Source organism: Stenella coeruleoalba (assembly GCF_951394435.1).
Source record: "Stenella coeruleoalba genome assembly, chromosome: 16".
Classification (NCBI taxonomy): Eukaryota; Metazoa; Chordata; class Mammalia; order Artiodactyla; family Delphinidae; genus Stenella; species Stenella coeruleoalba.
Window position 1 is genome coordinate 37,913,664 of NC_137162.1, and position 21,302 is coordinate 37,934,965.

General features: G+C 34.8%; 1 protein-coding gene across 1 annotated transcript in view; it reads left to right on the forward strand.

The window, feature by feature from the left end:
• The first annotated feature begins 12 nt into the window (after positions 1 to 12).
• The window catches only part of ATAD1 (ATPase family AAA domain containing 1), a 55,195-nt gene continuing 33,905 nt past the window's right edge, over positions 13 to 21,302 (forward strand). Inside the window, exons 1-5 of the mRNA XM_079900373.1 lie at positions 13 to 59; positions 3,047 to 3,221; positions 13,263 to 13,361; positions 15,201 to 15,321; positions 20,287 to 20,487. Of these exons, the coding sequence (XP_079756499.1) occupies positions 16 to 59; positions 3,047 to 3,221; positions 13,263 to 13,361; positions 15,201 to 15,321; positions 20,287 to 20,487 (640 nt within the window). The 5' untranslated portion in view covers positions 13 to 15. The remainder of the gene's footprint in view (positions 60 to 3,046; positions 3,222 to 13,262; positions 13,362 to 15,200; positions 15,322 to 20,286; positions 20,488 to 21,302) is intronic.

Sequence of the window (21,302 nt, forward strand, 5' to 3'; positions counted from 1 at the left end):
GCGTTTCCTTCCTGTATGAGGCTGCTAGGGCCTCTTGCGGCCGCTGTTCTGCTGGGGGGGTGAGTAGCGGGTTTCCGCGGGGCTTCGTGGGACGGGCGAAGGGTCCCGCAGAGGTCCTTTAGGAGCTGGCTCGGGTCCGGGAAGCCGAGTGGGAAAGGTCACCCCGCCGTCCTCCCATGCCCCACCTCATTGCCGCCCCTCAGCTTCTCGCAGCCCTTCGTATCCAGCGGATTAACCTCCAAGGGCGTCCCGGGCTCCGCCTTGGCTTTCGGCCCGGCCTAGGCCCTTAGGTCTCCGTTAGCGCTGCCCCCAAGAGTTAGGCCGTTTCCAGGGAATCTCTGTAGGCAGCCCGGTCGCTGCGGGGGCTTGAGGTCGTACCGGGCGACCTCAGAACCGGGGTCCTAGGCAAAGGCGGACAGAATGAAGCGGGTCTGATTGTCGCACAGGCACTGCTACCACCTAGTGCAAAAGTGAAGGAGGTTCTTCAAGCCTAGGCACGCTTTCGCAGAGGATGGTGGTGTTAATAATAACCTGTCCTTTATGTGAAGGTTGGCAGGCTTTCATTGTCATAGGCTGTGTTCATAGGGCCTTGATGTCTGCGAAACTGGGACTTCTGGGGTTGAGAAAAACTTTGTAAAACACTGCGGTGAATTAGAGAAATGCTATGGTAGGAATACTCTACTCTTGGTCCTTAACCTGTCAGTAAACTGCTCATTGACGAGGTGGTACGATTTTTAATTTTTCTACCCTGAAATGGAGAACTCTTTAAAATGAAACTATCTGGTATCATATTTGCCTAACAGATAACTCTGAATTACAGTGTTTTGCCATATTTCTTGTACATGGCACCATCTATGTTTATGTGTATATTTGTTGATTCTGATGTTTATACAGAATTGAAATACAGTCCCTACTGTTGTATGCATGTGCAACTTTTATTATATATTCTGCTGTAATGGTATTTTTACCGTAACGGCCTTACATTGCAGGCATATCTATGTCATATGAATGATAAATGAGCGTATAATGAAGCGTATACAGTTACAACCTACAAGGAGAAGTTTCAGTTTCATTTCAGGATTTTGAAGTCATTTTAAAAGAAGGATAACTGTTTTAGAAGTGGCTATAGGTCCAGAGTACTGTATTGCGGTTAATAATTTAATTATAGTAAAGTATATAGTTAACAGAGGTTTTGCGTCTTGATTTTTTTAATAGATCTAAAAACTGTTCTCTTGATGACTGGGAGGTACTGATAGCAGTCGTAGTTCATGTAGTTCAGTGAACATCCAGTAGGTGGCAGTTTTATCGCTACTCACTCAAACTTTAAATAAATGAAAATATTTTATTCGAATATCACTAGTTTAAGTTAGTAAATCTTTATTTTGCCTGTTGGTTTCTTCTCATCTGTGAGTATTACTCCTGCATAATGATACCACATATAACAACTGCATTTTCAAATTTACTGTGTTGGAATAAAGGCTAGGGAAGACAATTTTTCATTTCCTAGAAGAAGGAGGGTATTGTTAACCCATCTTTAGGAATCCATGCTGATGGAAGAAAGCACAATTTGATTTGTTACATGAAAGATTTTAACCAAGTGGCTTCTTTCTAGCTTCATTTTTTTGTTGGTGGAGTGGTTGGTTGTTCTAGCTTCATTTTTAATAAGATAATAACTGTACTATGCATTCCTTGAGTAAAGTAATTGTGTCTTAGCTATTATTGTATACCCAGTATATAGTAGGCTATCTATATACATGATCAGTAAGTGTTTTATTGTATGAATTGAATTATTTAACATCCCTAGGCCAAAATTTCTTTATCCAAAATGAAGGCTTTCAGTTATTTAGTTGTTAAGTTTAAATTAAATAATGTATTATTGTGACGTGAATGTCTCCCAGTAATGCAGAAGGTTGGAATCCTTGACTTTTCTTTTGGAAATCGTCCAAAATTCTGGCAGCAATTCTGTTGGAATGATTGAAGAGAATCTTTAACTGAATAATGCTAGTGAGAATAGAAACAATAATTTTAGAGCTGGAACGACCATAGATATTAGTCTATGAAGTACCTAATTTTCACCTGTTTCTGAGCCATCTGTACAAATTTTGTTTTATTCCTTTTCACATGAATACAAAATATACTTTTTTTCCCCCCGAGTAACATAGCACTCAGCACACTCCTATGCTGCGAGAGTATAATGGCATTATTTGAGGCTGAGATTCTATCTCTCAAAATGTGATAGTCACATCATCCATAAAAAGTTTATTCTACTGGGTGGTCATTGTCTTTGATACAGGTGTGCATGCCTCCTGTAAGCCAAGCTGTGGTTGATGTAACTGCTTAGGCATATGTGTAAAAGTAGACATGTTGCATCCTTTTTTCCTCTTTATCTTGAGTGAGAGCTGTATAGTTGTGGGTCAAGCATTTTGAAGATTCTGTTGTTTCATATTTAGCTAAGTTGTTGGAAAGAATAAGATGGCTCCAAAAATTTCATGTCACTTGTTAGTTGAGAAAATAGCATGTATACATTTCATCAGGCCTTGGAAGCCTTTAAAAGTAAGTATGAGAGAAAAGTGAGTCTGTTCACAGTTTGAATTTCACTCAAAAATTACCTGGTATACCATCACATTAGCAAAGTATTTCATTGTTGGGCTGCCTTTTTTCAGTTGGATAAGTGTTATAGTCATTATTTTTCTAGGTTCCCTGACATAATTAATTAAAAGCTGATTAAAACAGTAAATGCTTTAAGATGTTTACTGCATTTTTCAAATAGAATTGTTCTCTACTTAAATTATATGAGCTTTTAGAAAAGTTTATTAAAAATTATAATAAATAAACCTCAGTTTCCAAGAGGAGATTAAAATGTGTTTATTTACGTTTTATTTACTTAACATTTAAAAATCCATTTCTCTTTAAATAAAACACTTTTTAAGGTAGGCGATGTTGAATTTGACTAGAAGTTTTTCTTGCTTAGTTTACGCTACCTATCAGTCTCCCGATTTTAATGAATCTAGTTACTACCTAGTGGAATTTCTGTTTGTTTTTCAAGGTTAACAATCAAGATGGTACATGCTGAAGCCTTTTCTCGTCCCTTGAGTCGGAATGAAGTTGTTGGCTTAATTTTCCGTTTGACAATATTTGGTGCAGTAACATACTTTACAATCAAATGGATGGTAGATGCGATTGATCCAACCAGAAAGCAGAAAGTAGAAGCTCAGAAACAGGTATGATTAAAATGTTTGAGGATCATTTTTCTTGTAGCTAGCAGATATTTTCCCATAAAACTAAGGATATAGTGGAATTAGAAAGTAATAAAAAATTCCATAAGACCCATGTGGAAATGTGTTTTTATGTGATATTTAATTTCATTATTCCTAAAAAAAGTATTTGTTTCTCAAATCCTTTTTGACTGTATAAGCAACTTAGAAGAAAGAATGATGACGAATAAAAATATTACAGCATTTTGTTATGAATAGCCTAATTAGAATATTTTTGTCAGCTTATAAGTGAAGGAATCTAGGTAAAATTTTTCAGCAGACTAAACAAAAAATTTTTTCTTCAGTAATGGTATACATTGTGCTTTGTGAGACATTTGAAATGTTTCTGTTTTGTAAATAAGTTCATTTGTGTCATATTTTAGATTCTACATAAGTGATATCATATGATATTTGTTTTCCTCTGTCTGACTTATTTTACTTAGTACCATAATCTCTTGGTCCATCCATGTTGCTGCAAATGGCATTACTGCATTCTTTTTATGGCTGAGTAGTATTACATTGTAAATATATACCACATTTTCTTTATCCATTCATCTGTCCATGGACATTTAGGTTGCTTCCATGTCTTGGCTATTGTACATAGTGCTGCTGTGAACATTGAGGTGCATGTATCTCTTTGAATTATAGTTTTCTCCAGATATATGCCCAGGAGTGGAATTGCTGGATCCTATGGTAACTCTGTTTTTAGTGTTTTACAGAATCTCCATACTGTTCTCCATAGTGGCTGCACCAATTTACTTGCCACCAACAGTGTAGGAGGGTTCCCTTTTCTCCATACCCCCTCCAGCATTCATTATTTGTTGACTTTTTGGGGGACTTCCTTGGCAGTCCAGTGGTTAAGACTTTGCCTTCCAATACAGGGGGTGCAGGTTCAATCCCTGGTCGGGTAGCTAAGATCCCACATGCCTCGCAGCCAAAAAACCAAAACATAAAACAGAAGCAATGTTGTAACAAATTCAATAAAGACTTTAAAATTGGTCCACATCAAAATATATATATATTATTTGTAGACTTTTTTGATGATGGCCATTCTGACTGCTGTGAGATGATACCTCATGGTAATTTTGATTTGCATTTCTCTAATAATTAGTGATGTTAAGTATCTTTTCATGTGCTTATTGGCCATCTGTATGTCTTTGGAGAAATGTCTATTTAGGTCTTCTGTCCATTTTTTGATTGGGTTGTTTGTTTTTTTGTTATTGAGTTGTATGAGCTGTTTGTATATTTTGGAAATTAAGCCCTCGTCGGTAGCATCATTTGCAAATATTTTCTCCCAGTCTGTAGGTTGTCTTTTTATTTTGTTTATGGTTTCCTTTGGTGTGCAAAAGCTTATAAGTTTGATTAGGTCCCATTTGTTTATTTTTGCTTTTCTATTGCCTTGGGAGACTGACCTTAGAAAACATTGCTACGATTTATGTCAGAATGTTTTGCTTATGTTCTCTTCTAGGAGTTTTATGGTGTCATGTCTTATATTTAAGTTTTCAAGCCATTCTGAGTTTATTTTTTGTATGGTGTGAGGGAGTATTTTAACTTCATTGATTTACATGCAGCTGTCCAGCTTTCCCAACACCGCTTGCTGAAGAGACTATCTTTTCTCCATTGTATATCCCATGAAAGACTTTTGAGTAGGTGGATGATATGCACAGCAGTGTTTTAAGGATACCTTACTGTAGCATATAACAGGAATTGGAATCAGGGAGACTAGGAGCAAGATCTGTTGGTTATAGACTGCAGTAATCCTGGCAAAGACCTAGAATAAGGGAGTGACAAAAGGGGTGGAATGGGTGAAATAGATGAATGCTGGAAGGACTTTGTGATGACAGAGAAAAGAAAAAGGACATCTTATAGATGAATCTGAGATTTGTCTGGACTCCTCAGAGATTCATAGTATCTTTTATAGTTTTAGAATCTGTAGATGGGGCAAATATATGGGAAAATGACATTTGATTTGGGCATATTGAGTTTGTGTTGGTGGTAGGAATCCAGAAAAATGTTCATCCAACTGTTGAAATTGTAGGTCTAAATCTCAGGAAAAAGGTCAGTCTTTGGAGATTCCTTATCAGATGCTCATAAGTAGTTGGACTCATTAGAGCAGTTAGTCTCAGTGAGATGGCGTAGGCCCCAGTGCTATTCCTGTGTAGCTGTGTATCACTTGTGGGTTTTTTCCCAAACTACTCCACTTTCCTCCTTCCACCATTAGGATTTATACATTCAAATATTTGTTGAGAGCTTATGTAATTGTCACTATGATAGATGCTGATGACTGTATTGAGAGTGGTGAGGTCTCTAAAGGAGAGAAATTGGTAGTCTAAAGTATTTTTATTTTAAAAAAAAGGTAGAAAATTGATAAAGTATCCAACTTAGGCTGGAAAAAATATTTTTTAAATAAAAAATAAACCCATAGATAGTGAAAGAATGGAAAGAATAAACCCATAGATAATGAAAGAATGGAAATAATAAAGATAAGATAAATTAGTAGAAAATAGAATATATGAGAGAATGAATAGAAATATAGAAAATGAATATATAATAGAGAAAATCAGTAAAACCAAAAGTTGGTTATTTGAAAAGACTGATAAAATTGACACTTCTGTAAAACCAATCAAGAGAAAAATGAAGCCACCAATTAGTATTACTGGGAATGATAAAAGACATGCAATAGCAGATGCTGCAGACATTAAAAATAAGGACAGTTAATAAGTATATCAATAAATTTGAAAACCTAAATGACACAAACTCTTAGAAAATTGTGAATTACCATAGCTGACTTAAGAATTAGAATACATGAATAGTTCCATAACTATGAAATAAATTAATGTTGGAAAAATATTTCCATAAAGAAAACTCCAGGCTCATAGAGTTCTACTGGCAAATTCTAGCAACATTTAAGAAACAAATTAATAGTAACAATTTTATATAAACTCTTCCAGAGTGTAGAAAATGAGAAACACTTACCAAACCTTTCTATGAGGGTAGCATAACAACAATTCCAAAACTTAAAATGAATATAAAAATCTTAAACAAAATATTTACAAGCTGAATTCAGCAGTGTATAAAAAAGATAATATATTATGGCCAGTTGAATTTATCCCAGGAACTAAAGGCTGGCTTCATTTGAGGGGAAAAAAATACATATATATTAATTTTAAAATGCATATATATTAATATTCTATATTAACAGATTTGAGGATGAAACTATGATCATATCAATGCAGCAAAGGCCTTTGTTGAAATTAAACACTTATTCTTGATTTTTAGAAATGCTCTTAGAAAATAGGAATAAAAGATAATGTCTTTAGCATGATAGAATGAATTTACTACAGGAAACATAGTTCATGGTAAAAAATTGAAAGCATTTTCTTTATGATTAGGAGCAAGTCAAGGAAGCCTGTTGTCATCACTTCTATTTAACATTTTTACTGATTATTAGCTAATGCATAAGTCAAGAAAAAAGATAAGAGGTAGCAGTATTGGAAAAAAATAAACAGTTATTACTCACAGGTAATATAATTTACATAGAAAGCCAAAGAAAGCCTACAGATAAACTATCAGGATTAATAAGAGTTTAAGGGCTGCTGGATACAAAATCAGTACACAAAAGTCAGCTGTATTTCTGGATACCCACCACAGTTGGAAAATGCAGTTTTTAAAAGATACTATTTATAGTAGCATCAAAAATATTCAGTAACTGACAAACACAAGTTATACAACACATTTATAGAGAAAATTATAAAACTATTGAAGGCTTAAGTTCAATTCAGTGCCAATTAAAAAATACCCAAAGACTTTTTTTGTTTGTTGTATTTTTCTTCTAAAATTTATATTGAGGAATAAAAGTTTAGTAATAGGTAAGACACTCCTGAAAAACGAGACATGTGTGTTGGGGGAGGAAAAATTTGCCTTGTTTATATCAAGACTTACGATAAAGCTATAGTTATTAAAACAATGTGTGGGCTTCCCTGGTGATGCAGTGGTTAAGAATCCGCCTGCCAATGCAGGGGACACAGGTTCGAGCCCTGGGCTGGGAAGATTCCACATGCCGCGGAGCAACTAAGCCCATGAGCCTCAACTACCGAGCCTGCGCTCTGGAGCCCGCAAGCCAAAACTACTGAAGCCCGTGAGCTTAGAGGCTGTGCTCTGCTATAAGAGAAGCCACTGCAATGAGAAGCCCGCGCACCGCGACGAAGGTAGCCCCCATTCGTCGCAACTGGAGAAAGCCCGCGTGCAGCAACGAACACCCAACACAGCCAAAAATAAATAAATTAAAAATAAAAAAATTAAAAAACAAAACAATGTGCTATTGGCACAGGGGTGGATTGGCAAATATACCAGAATAGACTCCAGAAACGGTCCTACCTGTAATATGGAAACGATGTGTGACATAACTGGCTTTGCTTTGTAGATTATTGGAGAACGGATGGACTTTTCAGTAAACAATACTTAGACCATTGGCTCTATATGGGAGGGAATAAAATTTGATTTCTGCTTGATTCCGTGCACAATAATCTCTTCCTGGGATTAAAAACTTAAATTTATTCATATAACAGATATTCATTGAGCACCTACTCTGTGGTTCTTTATACCTCATCTGCATGTTCTAAAGATATTCTTTTTAACCTATCCAATTTTAATAAAAGCACTTTAAAAAAAAAACAAGTGGCCAGAGGAGGAGGAATAAAACCAGAATAATGTAAGTTGTTGGTACCAGTCTTTCCCACCCCAGCTTACCTTGAAGTATACAAAATACTGCAGATTGTAACAGTGGTTCACTGTGGCAGTTATTTTCAAATAGAAGGATGTTACATTTTGAAACATCAGAATTTGGAGAAGTTGGTGGGGTGTTAAATATAATTTTTAAAAGCCCCTTCTTAAATTCTTTCCCACTATCTGGAAAATCACTGTGTGTGTGAAGTCACCAAAGCCTAGGGAAAAGAAGTTTGCAAAAGAGAATTGGTTGTAAATGTTGTATTATGAAATGATCCAGGAGAAGATGTCATGAGGAATGTGAACGAAGAAAGCAATCAGATTTATTGAAATCATTAAAGAGAGCAATTTCCGTTCAGTGGGGACAGCAAGTGTAATTTGAAGTAAAAGAACATAGTCGTTGCAGAGTTTGCTGAGGGAAGGGTAAAGAAGAAAGGGGAAAAGACTAGCGGAGCAGGTGGAGAGTTGCTGCCAAAGAGGAGGGAGGTAGGTCCTAGAAGAACCAGGAGGGATTGGGATCGGTAGTTACAGGAACATTTTAAGGTAGAGTTAACTGTTTTATTCTCGACAAAGGGGAGAGGTTATAACTAAATGTGCTTGGGAGTGGAGGAGGTTTGGGACCTGCTGAGGTAAATATGTGATGAGTATATAACGAGATAAATCACAGTAGGTTATGGAACATTAGGGCATAATTGAAGAAAGCATGAGTTTATTAGGAACTCAATTGTTTTGTTTTTATGAACTTCTTGAGCATTTCTCAGCAGGTTGGGAGCAGATAAATTGAATGGTGGTGCTGAACCTGCATTGAAGATAGGGCTAACTGGTATAACAATAAGTGTAAGGAATCGTATGTTTCTAAGGAAGACATTCTGTGGTACAGGCCATTTAGGAAGTCAGATGGGGGATAATTTAGTTGGTGTATAGAAAGGAATTAAGGAATTAGAGTGCGTATTGAGGGCAAAGATCAGGTGTGAATGTGGGAGAGGAGGAAGGTATGACTCCTGTGGTCACAGAGGAAGAACACTGACTATAAAAGCTTAGATAACGTTTCGAGATTACCAGATAATCCATGGGGCTGATGTGAGCTTAAAGGCAGTGTAGTTTTGAGATGAAAGGTGAAGGATGACATAGGTGCATTCAAATCAGGAAGAGTAACCTAGAAGTAGTCTTACATTTGGATTAAACAGGGTATTTGTAAATAATTTCTAGTCTAAAGCCAGGAATACTTCCAGCCTTACTAAATGTGGCATATTTAATTGGTAATGAGAGAGGAGATGGTTTCAGCAGAGTGTTAAAGAGGGACAAGGGTTTTCTGGGCACGTGCCACTGTTGGATCATATTGAGATATAGCACAAGAGTTTTGATAGGTATGTCTGTAATAAAAGGATGGGTTGGATTAATTGAGATGTTAGAAGACAGGGAATCTCTATGTGTACTATTAAAGAGCTTTCAAGTACAGGATGAATAACTTAATGCTTGACCTCTCCTGGGCATTTGTATATACAGTATTTTGTTTAGCATATTAATTAGACTATATAATATTCCTGAGATTGTAGTTTAGTCGTCAAAGGCCTGGAAAGATTCACTACTGAGAATTCATACACATGAAGGTCATATATTGTGACCTTAGTCGTTAACTTAGGGAGTCATTAATAGTCATTAACTTAGGGAGTCATTAATAGTCTCCCTATTTTTAGTCCTATCATTGATATTGTAATATCATTGATATTGCAATATCATTGATATTGTAAGATTCAAAACTTCATTTCAGTTATTTTGATATAAGTAATAGATGAAATTGTGAAGGGCTGATACACTGAAATCTTAAACTGGAACTCTCAACTGCCAGGTGTTTTTAAGAGCAGCCATCATAGAATGCCAGTTACCATTTAGAAGAGCTAACATTTGTTGACACCAGGAAGCCATTGTGAACTGCATTACCAATCAAGTGGCCCTAAAACCATGGTTTACTGGAGCTGAATCTTAGAAGACTGAGCTGAAGTAAATAAGGAAATTCAGATGGGAAATCAGTAAGGAATAAGCAGTTAGTGTTGCCTGAGTGGCCAAGGGGATAGATAGAAGTGATGAGGAAAGAAAAGCAACAAGAGGGAAATTCGAGATAAAACTCAGTGCATTATAGTGTTTTATACAGTAACATAGCAGAAGAGTATTATAGTAGAAAGCCATCTTATCCAGCAACTTTTGGGTTATACGATAAAGTCAGAAGATATAAGTGCACTAACGCTAAAAGAGAAGATAATTGTCTCCGCATGTCTAGAAAAGGGTGCTTGTTAATATTTTAATGTAAGTTTGTGGTAAAGGCTTATACCTCATGTATAAAGATAATTCTTCAAATTCTTTGCTATTTCCTACTTAAATGTATTTTTTAAAGCTTTATATCAATTTCCTCTATCTACACTTAAAATTGGAATACTTCAGCTATGACCTCAGTAAAAGTTTTTTGAAATAAGTTGAATTAGTTCATCTTTGTTTTTTCACTCTTGTTGTGCTATCTCTAACTTTCTAAAATTATTCTTCCAGAAGAACAACCAATTTTATGAATCTTTTAGAACCTTTATGAAATGAGTGTTTCTATTCTACTGCTCCTTTATTCCATTTCCTCCTTCCTCATTCTAGGCAGAAATATTAGTTCACTATTTCCTATTTCCCCACTTTTTAAATTATACTTTACATGGAGAAAAAGTGAAATAGAGTGTAAGGATAAAAAATACTATGAAACAGTTGAAAAGATGGGTATAAAGTAAAAAGTAAGTTTCCCTCCTACCTCTGATTCCTCACCCACAGTTCACCGTTTTCCCTCCTCAGAGTGGGAGAGACCCACTTTAAAAACCAAGCAAATGTGGGTGACTAGAAAGTATAATTGTCATTAAGCTGTAAACAGTAAAGCATTGCATGAGCATAAGCCATTTTTCAAGTAGTCCAATCATAATTTTGTTTTTCTAGGTAAAACATTTTAGAAATAAGGGCTCAGTTAAATGTGTCAAAGCTAGACAATTGGATAACTTGTTCCTGGAACACAGTTTGGTACTGGTATGATGTGTTTTGGGGTGCTTTCTTTTCATTTACTTGTGTGTTAAGCATGTTCTGCTCTTCCAAATGAGAAATGTTAGTGTTTTAACAGAACATGAGCTTTGAAATTAGATCAGAGTTTGAGCTCTGGTAATGCTAATTCATAGCTGTGTAATCTTGCCAGTTCTTTACATTTCTCTGACCCTTGAGTTCTCCATCTGAAAAATGAGAATAATAATAGCTGCTTCTCAGGATGGTTTCAAGGGTTGATGGTAAACTGTATCCAGCACAGTGCCGGGAATGTGGTAGGTGCTCAATAAACGTTAATTTTTTTTCTCTTTCCTATCAATGTTATTAATGCAACCTGAAGACATTGTTAAATGGAACTCTTGTTGTGGAGAAAAGATTCTAGGTAAACTCAACTATAGCGTTTTCTGTCTCTATAAAGTAAACAACATAGTTCATAATTTTTATTTAGGAAATTCCAAATATAAATAAAGGTAGCAAGAGGCAATTGTGGCCTAGAGTAAAATTTTAAGGGCAAGTAGCTAATAGAGAGAAAAGCATGGTTTCTCAAATACTGACATTTTGGACCAGATGATGGGGGTGGGGAGGCAGAATATCCTTTCCTTCTTGATTGTTTAGCAGCATCCCTGTCTCTGCTGACTAGATACCAGTAGCACTGCCCCACCCACCCAAGTTGTGACAACCAAAAGTATTTTCAGGCATTGCCAAATGTCCCCTAGGGGGCCAGAATCACCCCTGGTTGAGAACCACTGTATTAGAGCATGGCCTAAAAAGAACACATGTGGGATGACTTCACATTTATAGAAGAACAAAGGAAAAGAAGAGAAATTAATGCTATTATAGGTACAGAAAACAGGATACTGTTCATAGCTGACACATTTAAAGTCAGTGAAAGAGAAGATATTTGTAAGAAAGAGATAAAAGAATTTGGAAAGGCTGCTTTATCCATTGATTCAGAGGCGTGGCTAAATAGGAAAAATGTGGTTCATAGCACTTTTTTAAAAAAAAAGTGTGATATTACTAGGATATGATCAACACACATCCTGATCCTCTAACCAGTCTATAACTATAATGCTGTATGATGTGATTTTTTTAAGAGTAGCAATACCCCTGACAAATAGCAAGATTATATATAATCAAAAGTATTCTAGGAAAATGTAACAACAAAAATTTAGGTAAATATGATTTACCAGAGTACCTTCATTTCTAAAACTGTTCACTTAATTGAAATTTGGATATATTATGTCTAGATTTTTAAAGACTCTTTAGTTGGTACAAACTCCAGTCATGTAACTGAGGGAACCAAGGTAATATATATGATGGTTAGAGTATAGGCTCTAGAGTTGGGACTGCCTGGATTCGTATGTTGCCTCTTCCATTTGCTAATTTTTAACCTAAGACAAATAACAGTCTGAGCTACGCTTCAGTTTCTTTTTCTGTGTTGGGGAGAAATTGTACCTACTTCATAGGATCTCTCTGAGGATTCAATGAGTTAATCCATCTACAGTATTTTGGCGTAATATTTGGCACACTCAGTAAATGTTTTACTGTTAACATTATTTTTATTTTAGTTGAAAGCTGTGTTGCTTTGCTAGAGCTTATAGCTTTAAGGCTAGTTTTGCCCAGCTCTAAAAATATATGCAAGTATACTTCTAATTGAAAATTATTTTTATTATCTCTGGTTGTGTAGCCCCAAGAATTGACTTTAAAAAGGATAGTATCTCAGAACAATTTGAAATTAGTTAGGTTGAACACCTGTTGTAGATATATGGGTAATTTAAGGAAAGTTGGGCACCAGTTTTCAGATACTCTGTCAATTGAAGGAAAGAAACTCCAGTTGTCCATTTCTTGATAGCCTTAACTCCTCGATCTTTCATCTTGAGGCTTCATTTTCACCTGTCATGATAATCCTGCTAGGAAAGAAATCAAGTTGGACCTTAGAATCTCATTGGAGCAATGAGAGGCCATGTATATATCTCTTCAATCATGTACCCTATTTTCTCATTTCCCAAAAGCTGGTTTAAATTGCCCTGGTTTCTGTAGAGTAGACCTTCAAATCTGTTTTTACTTAAGGACCTAAGAATGGGGAAGGATGAAACAAGTGGCATAGAATATCTCTGGAAAATCTTGTATGTCTGTTCATTGCTCTTTAGACTTCGCTACATGTTATGGAGTGCCAGTGTCTAAATATCAAACTAAAGGAGGTTGCTTGTTTTTCCTTTCTAGGCAGAAAAATTAATGAAGCAAATCGGTGTGAAAAATGTGAAGCTTTCAGAATATGAAATGAGTATTGCTGCTCATCTAGTAGACCCTCTTAACATGCATGTAGGTATCTTTAATCTTATTTAATATTTTTTTTTGTCTAGCATTTTGTATCAAGAGTCCCAAAGACCATGGCCAGGTTTGATGATTCTCTAGGAGGAATCACAGGATTCAGTGTAGTCATACTCCTGGATATAATTTATTACAACAAAAGGATACAAGGCAAAATTAGCAAAGAAAGAGGGGCGTGGAATAAAGTCTGGAGGAAGTCAGGCACCAGCTTCCAAGAGTCTTCTAGTGAAGTCACACAGGGTGCACTTAATTCTTTCAGCAACAGGTTATGAGAACACCTGTCAAATGCTATCTACCAAAGAAGCTCATTAGAGACTTAGGGCCCAGGATTTTAATTGGGACTGGTCACATAGACTGCATCTTCCTAACATGTGTCAAAATTCTAGACTCCCATAAGCAAAACATGTATCCACCATAAACCATATTGTTTGCACAAACGGTTTAGGCACAGTGAGCTGTTCTCATCAGGAAAATGGAGGAAACTCTCCCAAAATCTAAGTATCTCCCATACTCCAACGAGGGGCTAGCCTTGCAAGCAGGACTTTCCAAGGATAATCGTCTCGGGCCTGCTGTGTTAACTTTTTTTGTGCACATTTGTTTAGTTAAACCTGTACTTTTATATATTCACCTTTGTGGCATATAAAATTACTGCTTTAAGTCATGTGGATATTTGACTTGGAGTTCAAATCTAGATGTTTTTATAAGGTATGATAGACAACATAAGATTCTGAATCCCAGTTTTTCCATTTATGGCCTTGGTAAATTATTTTCTCTTTGAGTTTCAGTTCCCTCATGTATAATCCAGGGACAATGTAATACCTGCTCTACCTACTTCTAAAGGATTATTTTGAGCATCAGATTAATGTAATTTATAAACTCTAAAATCCTCTGTGAATATTCTGTAACAATAGGTGTAAATAAGTAGAGTGAAATACAATATCCTTATCTCCAAATCTAGGAAATAAAAATCTACAATGTCTATTAATATCTGTGTGCACAGAGACATACATGCCTTTCCAGAATTAATCCTCTGTTTGAAATGAACTCAGTTCTTTGTTATAGCTACAAGTGAAAGTCAGTGATGATTTTTTCAGATCTGGCTGCGCTTTTTCACTTTTTTTTTATGGTGGAAAATAAATGTGTTGTAAATATTGCTTCCGAACAGCCCCACCTCCAGCCCCTTTACTCTTCCAAGTTAAAGCTAGGTTGTTTTTGTTTGTTTTTCAGGTCTTTTTCAGTTAGTTTATCCAGTGCCCACGCCCCAAAAAATTTTTTTAAGCTGAGTCAGAAGGCTTTAAAATACACAAGCTGTTATCAGTTTTGAAAAAATGTATCCCCGTTTACTCTCTATAAAGATATAAGACAAGTTTTGACACAGTTTACTTTTAATTAGTAAAATTCAGAAGCCCAGTTTGGTGAGTATAAGCCTTATTTCTAAATTCATTCTTATTATGTTTGACAGCATCGTCTGTGAATTAGGCCCCTCAGCTAGTGCTGAACTGTCTGTCAGAGCTGGCTCTCATTCTTCTTGGCAGAGTATTTCCTCATCTTAATGGAGTGAGGTCAGCTTATTAGATCCTAAAACTCAGAGTTTTGAGTGTTGGACCTAGGGCCTTTTTTTTTTTTTTTTGGAATAGGTAGTTGACTATTAAATTTCAGCTCATGGTAGTTTAATAATTTCAGTATTGCTTAAAAGTACTTATATTAATATATCATTTTAAACTTTTATTATTTAGGTATAATTAAGGCTTACCATTTGGGGGGATTCTTTTTTACTTCGGTGAACATACATTAGCTGTAAAACTTCATGCTGACCTTAACTTTTACCAGGTTACTTGGAGTGATATAGCAGGTTTGGATGATGTCATTACGGATCTGAAAGACACAGTCATCTTACCTATCAAAAAGAAGCATTTGTTTGAAAATTCCAGGCTTTTGCAGCCTCCAAAAGGTATGGTAAAACTTTATATTTGCTAAAGCATTAAAAGTCTGGAACACATGGAAACTTTCTGCCATTATAGAACTGGTGTTTTTGAAGTTGGGTTTTCAAGAGACTGGTGAGATCCAGTGAACTGTTTTATAAATAATGATTTTTAAATAATTGCTTATTCTTCAGCTTCCAAATTTAGGTAAAGTTTTTCCCCATAGTTACATGTCAAAATAATCCCTTTATTTCAAATTCATTTTTATTACTTACAAGAAAATGAAATTAGGGAAATAGAGGATAAAAAAAGATTCAAGGTAACAGTATGGGTTTTTGTCTTCAAGATAAGACTTCTGGTTGTTTCATGATTCTAGTGATTTTTTTTCCTCTTGGTAATTTTATTTTAGATTGCAATGGTAGTTTTTTGTTTGGTTTTGTTTTTAAGGAAATAGTGAACTACAGATGAACTAGAAATTAAATACTACTTATTTTTAAGGGAAACATTTTCTTATTCCTAGTTAGTGATTACTTCAAAAGCCTTGGAACTCAAGAATTGAAAGTATTTATAACTACATCCTTAAATATAATACTTTTATTATTGGCCATTCATATATTGATCATGTTTAAGACTTGTTAAAGGCGATTCAAATGTAGCTTACGTGATAATTGACAGTGAGATCTGTAGAAGTGTGTTGCCATGGCTTTCAAATACAAACGCTGTAGCGTAGCTTATTTAGTAGAAGCTTCTAGTAGAAGCTTCTCTTTATTGTATTGCCATGTAGTAGAAACTTCTCTTTATTGTATTGCCAAAACTAGAGAGGTTGCTAGTCAAGACTGAAATCAAATTATTAGACAAGTGCATTTCTCAGAAAAGGATCTTTAGAAATTTCAAAATAACATGTATAAGTTGTAGTTTATAATCTTACTAATTTTGCAGCTATATCAAAAAGTGCATTAATTTATATTTCAAAGATAATTGAAGCCAATAACTGTACATTTTTATGAAGTAGAAAATTCTTGTTTCTGGTAAATAGAGGCTGACAGTTACCACCAAAAATGGCATTCTCTTTTTGTTAACTAAAACAACAAATCTGTTTTTTATGTATTTTACTTTCTGAAACAACAAAGCTACTTTTTTTCTAACAAGAAGCATTTACTCTATTGTGATTTAAAAAGAAATTTTTTTCCCCCAAAGAAAATTTCAAATGATTTATCTGAGCCCAGATCAAGAGTAAGGCAAATGTTGGATTACTAAGTTCTTCAGTACCCTCTTGCAGGTTGTTTATAGTGTGAACAAGAAAGAACTTTTGTCAATTTTTATGTCTCATTTTCACAATGTTAATGAATTTAGAAAATTTTTTTATGCTGTTAGAGAAAGCTTTTCTCATCAGTGATGGCTTAGGCCAGGTAACTGGGTGACTTCACCAGTTGGACTTGGTTTAAAGCCCCAATTAGCATAGCAGATACCAAATTATGAGGGAGTACTTTAACAGCCTTATGTAAATCTGCTTTTTATTTAAAAGCATTATCTAAAACTGAAGGTGGTTCCTATGTGTATTTAAATTTTTTTTTAAGTTACATGAGTATTTCCTTATTATGTGATCTAAAAGTTTTACTATTTGAGCTTTTTCAGCTTTGCATTTTTGGAAAATTTTTTACCAAGAACAAAAGTTTGAAAAATCATTGATTTACTTTTTGACCCCCAACATAAATTGGTTATTGGTGTACAGAAGCAGAGTATACAATCAGTTGCATACCATACTTGTTCCATTTGGGAACTGGAAATAGGTTACGTAGCTTAGACTCATTGCTTTATTGCCAATTTTATGTTTTCCTTAGTTCATTGCTGTCTAAGCTGAAATTGATCACTGCCTCCCAGACTATAGAAAGTTAATTTGAGAATGATTTGTTATGTCATGAATGTGTGACACATGATAATCATACTTAGTAACGTATAAAGATATGGTGTCACTTATTGGTTACAAGAACATGCCATAAAATACTGATGGTTGCATTAAAAAATGTAACCCTTTCTTCCCCCCAAACATTTAAAAATTTACAATAGTTAAAATTCCATTTGAGGGACTTCCCTGGTGGTCCAGTGGTTAAGACCCCATGCTCCCAATGCAGGGGGCCTGGGTTCGAACCCTGATCAGGGAACTAGATCCCGCCTGCCACAACTAAGAGCCCCCACACAGCCAAATAAATATTTAAAAAAAAAAAAATTAAAAAAAATCCATTTGAATGCTGTATGGTCCTTCTATAAAATCTGAATTCAGTAATCATTATTTTGGCACATAACTTTTATGCTTGTGAATGTCATCATACTCCATGTTTTGATGCATTCTTTAAAATGTAGATAAGAAATATATGTTTTGAAAGATGGACTTTCTGAGGTCATAAAGGCCTATAACTTCCCCTCCCTCCCCCCAGTACTCTGTATTTAAGTAGTTTTACAGATATTTATTTTTCCACCATTTGGACAAATTTTTTATTAAACCTTGAAAGTAAATAAACTAGTCCGAAAAAGGAAGAAAGAAAAGTTGGTCACTAATAAGATAATATATTTTTCACTAATGAGGATTATCTCAAATTTGGATTTGTTTGTCCCAATACTTCTTTTCTTCCTCATCCTAAATCTTTATTTGCATGCAGTACTTAGGAAGTGAAGCCTTTGTCCAAAACATCCATCTTAAAGAGGGGTTTGAATTTTTAAGTCTCTACAAAGTACAAAATAATAAACACATTTTTAATTCTGTTGAAAATGGTTGTAAAAGTATCAGACTAAGTTCTAAAAACTAGTTAAAATGTTATAAAACTAATAATTAAAGCTAAATGCCTCACATTCATTTGCAGAACCACTCGTTTATCTTCATAAATATTAACATGGTGGACTCCACTTCAACAAAGGATATAGAAAACATGCCATTTTCAAATAATATTATTGCTGTACTCACTGATAAAGTATCAGATGGGACAACATGAATCTTAGTGAAGCTTAAGATACATACAGAAATGGGGATTAAACAGTTGAATAAATAATTTTAAAGCTAACATTCATGTAATTACCACCCAGGTCAAGAAGTGAGCATTGATTGTTCCTCATGTGAACCTTATCTGTCACAGCTCCATCCTCCAGAAGATTATGAAATCCAAAAGTTTTCATTGCATGTTAAATTTTTAGACATTAGTAAATAACTGCTCAATTAATAATACTAATTATAATCCCTGAAATAATTAGAAAAACTTAATCCTACTAGGAGGTACCAAAACTAAACTATTAGGAATAAAATATTCAAACTGATAAATGAATACTTTGAAACAAATCTGACAGTCTGAGAGTATTCCATGTGTTTATGAAGTGATGGTGTAGCTGCAAAGTCAACAAAATATGAAGACTTTTGCATCATTAGTTCTAAAAACCTGAGATTCAAGTAATACATATTAAAAGTTTGCTAGTAGACCTGCATTCCATATTAAATTATATGATCAAAATAATAAATGTAATAATTCCATATGTTATCCCATATGTTTTCAGCTTCACTTGAATTCGATGGCATTAGACTATATTCTGTATTGTTCACATGAGCCATCTAAAAGTATCAGTAGAAGGTTCAAATTTAACTGACTTAACTGAACTTTTAGTACCTAAATGAACGTAATTAAAAAAATGCAAGGACTCCTTGACAAAATTAACATATACTGGCATTGCCTATGGATTAAAATTTTTAAATCAGCTTTAGAAGGGTTTAATTTAAAATGATTAAACATGAGTTAGTTGAATCTTGAAGAATTATTAAGACCACTAGAAATATCTGTGTGTGCTTGAGGAGGAGTTTGAACATTATTTTGAAATGTTTGGCACGAAAAAAATTTGGTAGGTTATAGAACCAAGCTCAAGTTTCTCATTTTTAAAAAAATGTAAGTTTGGCGGGGGGAGGTTTATATAAAGTACTTACTTTTCTTCCCTCATATTTTGTTTTTTATTTTTATTACATAATAGAAATATTTTGTATAACTCCAAATTCTCTCCATTTTACCCCAGCATGCTGCCTCAATTGTATTTATTTATTTATTTATTTGGTCATGGTGTGTGGGATCTTAACTCCCCAACCAGGGATGGAACCCAGGCCCCAACAGTAAAGCACCAAGTTCTAACCACTGGACCGCCAGGGAGTTCCCAATATTGTCATTCTTTAAGTGCTATTACATGAGAAAAGTCGAGAAGCTCTAGATTAAGAAAATATTTAAAGAAGTTTGCAGATGATGATTTTTGTCAGCCCTGTCTGTAAATGATCTGTAGTCAGGGCCATAATTTTAGTATTATATTAACTTAGAAAATGCTACCTCATTTTAGATGAAAAACAGTTGGTGATGATTCCCCAAATTTCTCAAGACCTCAGTCTGTTTAGATCTTTTATATATTAAAAGACTTACCTTAAATTGCATTTAGCAGCAAATTGCTGTCAGTGGAGACTCTAGGTTAATAATATAGTTTTATTCCTAGGAAATTAAAACAGGAGTGACTGGTGATTTCTTTTTAAGAAAAGATCATTATCTTAAGTCTCTGAGCAATAGCAAAACAGTGTTTTCTATAGTCTATTTTGAAGTTGTTCATTTTCTCTGGGCTGTTGTCATTGTGCTATAGGGCTCTTAGCTCGTGAAGGGGAAGGGCATTAGACGATTTTATTTGTCAACCATTGATCAAGAGGTGTGAGTTTGGATGTCAAGATGATTGTCTTTAATATCCTGAACCGGACCATTTCATGAAGGAAGCACAGGGGTGCTGTAATCCCCAATACATGTCATCACTGACACAAACTTAGAATATAGCACCTTCCTTTCTACTATAAGAAAAGATTAATAAAAATGGAAGTGAATATTGCGAAAAAGTTTCATGTGGACAGAATTAATATTATGTTGATTTTCCCATAAACTAGCAAATATCTCTTTCTCTTAAAGGAAATAATAAAATAACATGTTAATTTCCAGGTGTACTTCTCTATGGGCCTCCAGGCTGTGGTAAAACGTTGATTGCCAAGGCTACAGCCAAAGAAGCAGGTTGTCGATTTATTAACCTTCAGCCTTCAACACTGACAGATAAGTGGTATGGAGAATCTCAGAAACTGGCTGCCGCTGTTTTCTCCCTTGCCATAAAGCTACAGCCTTCCATCATCTTTATAGACGAAATAGGTATGCTATGTTTTTAAACAGTATGCAGTGGGCTTTCGTGTACATGTTTCCTCATGCATATGTTTGTCCAGGGTAGATACCTAGAAGTTGAACCGTTAGGTTGTGTGATGTGTCCATCTTCAACCTCACTAGGATTATCAGTTCTTCAAAGTGATTATACCCGTTTACACTCTCACCAGTATACAGTTTGTTTCCCTACATACTCCCCCAAAACTTATCTTTTCAAGCAGTATCATTAATTTTTGTCAACTTAAAGAACAAAAATTATGTCATCATTGTTTTGTGTTTCCCTGCTTACTAGTAAATTTATGCATCTTTTAACATGTTGACTAGCCATTTAGGTTTCCTTGCTTGTAAATTGCCGGTTTTTCTTTGGGGTTATTTGCAGTTTTAGTAATTCTTTGATGATGTTTTATTATGATTGCAAATATTTTCTAGACTGGCTTATCTTTTCACTTTATGATAGTTTCTTTTATGGAGATTTAAATTTAAATGTAGTTACATTTATCAGTTTTTTTACTTTATGGCTTATACTTCTTGTGTCGGGTTTACAAATCCCTTCACTACCTCCATAAATACTCTCCTTTTTAAAATATATAACGTGAAGTAGGAATCTAGTTTAATTCCTTGCCATATGGACAGTCAACTTATAAATAGATCATCTTTCTCTGTATGTCATGACTTTTATATTAGTGGGCTTTTTCTCTATTTTATGGATCATCTATATTTTTATTATAATTTATATATTATAATAAAGCTACAGTAATTAAAACTGTAGCTTTGAATAAATTTACTATTATAATTATATGTAATAT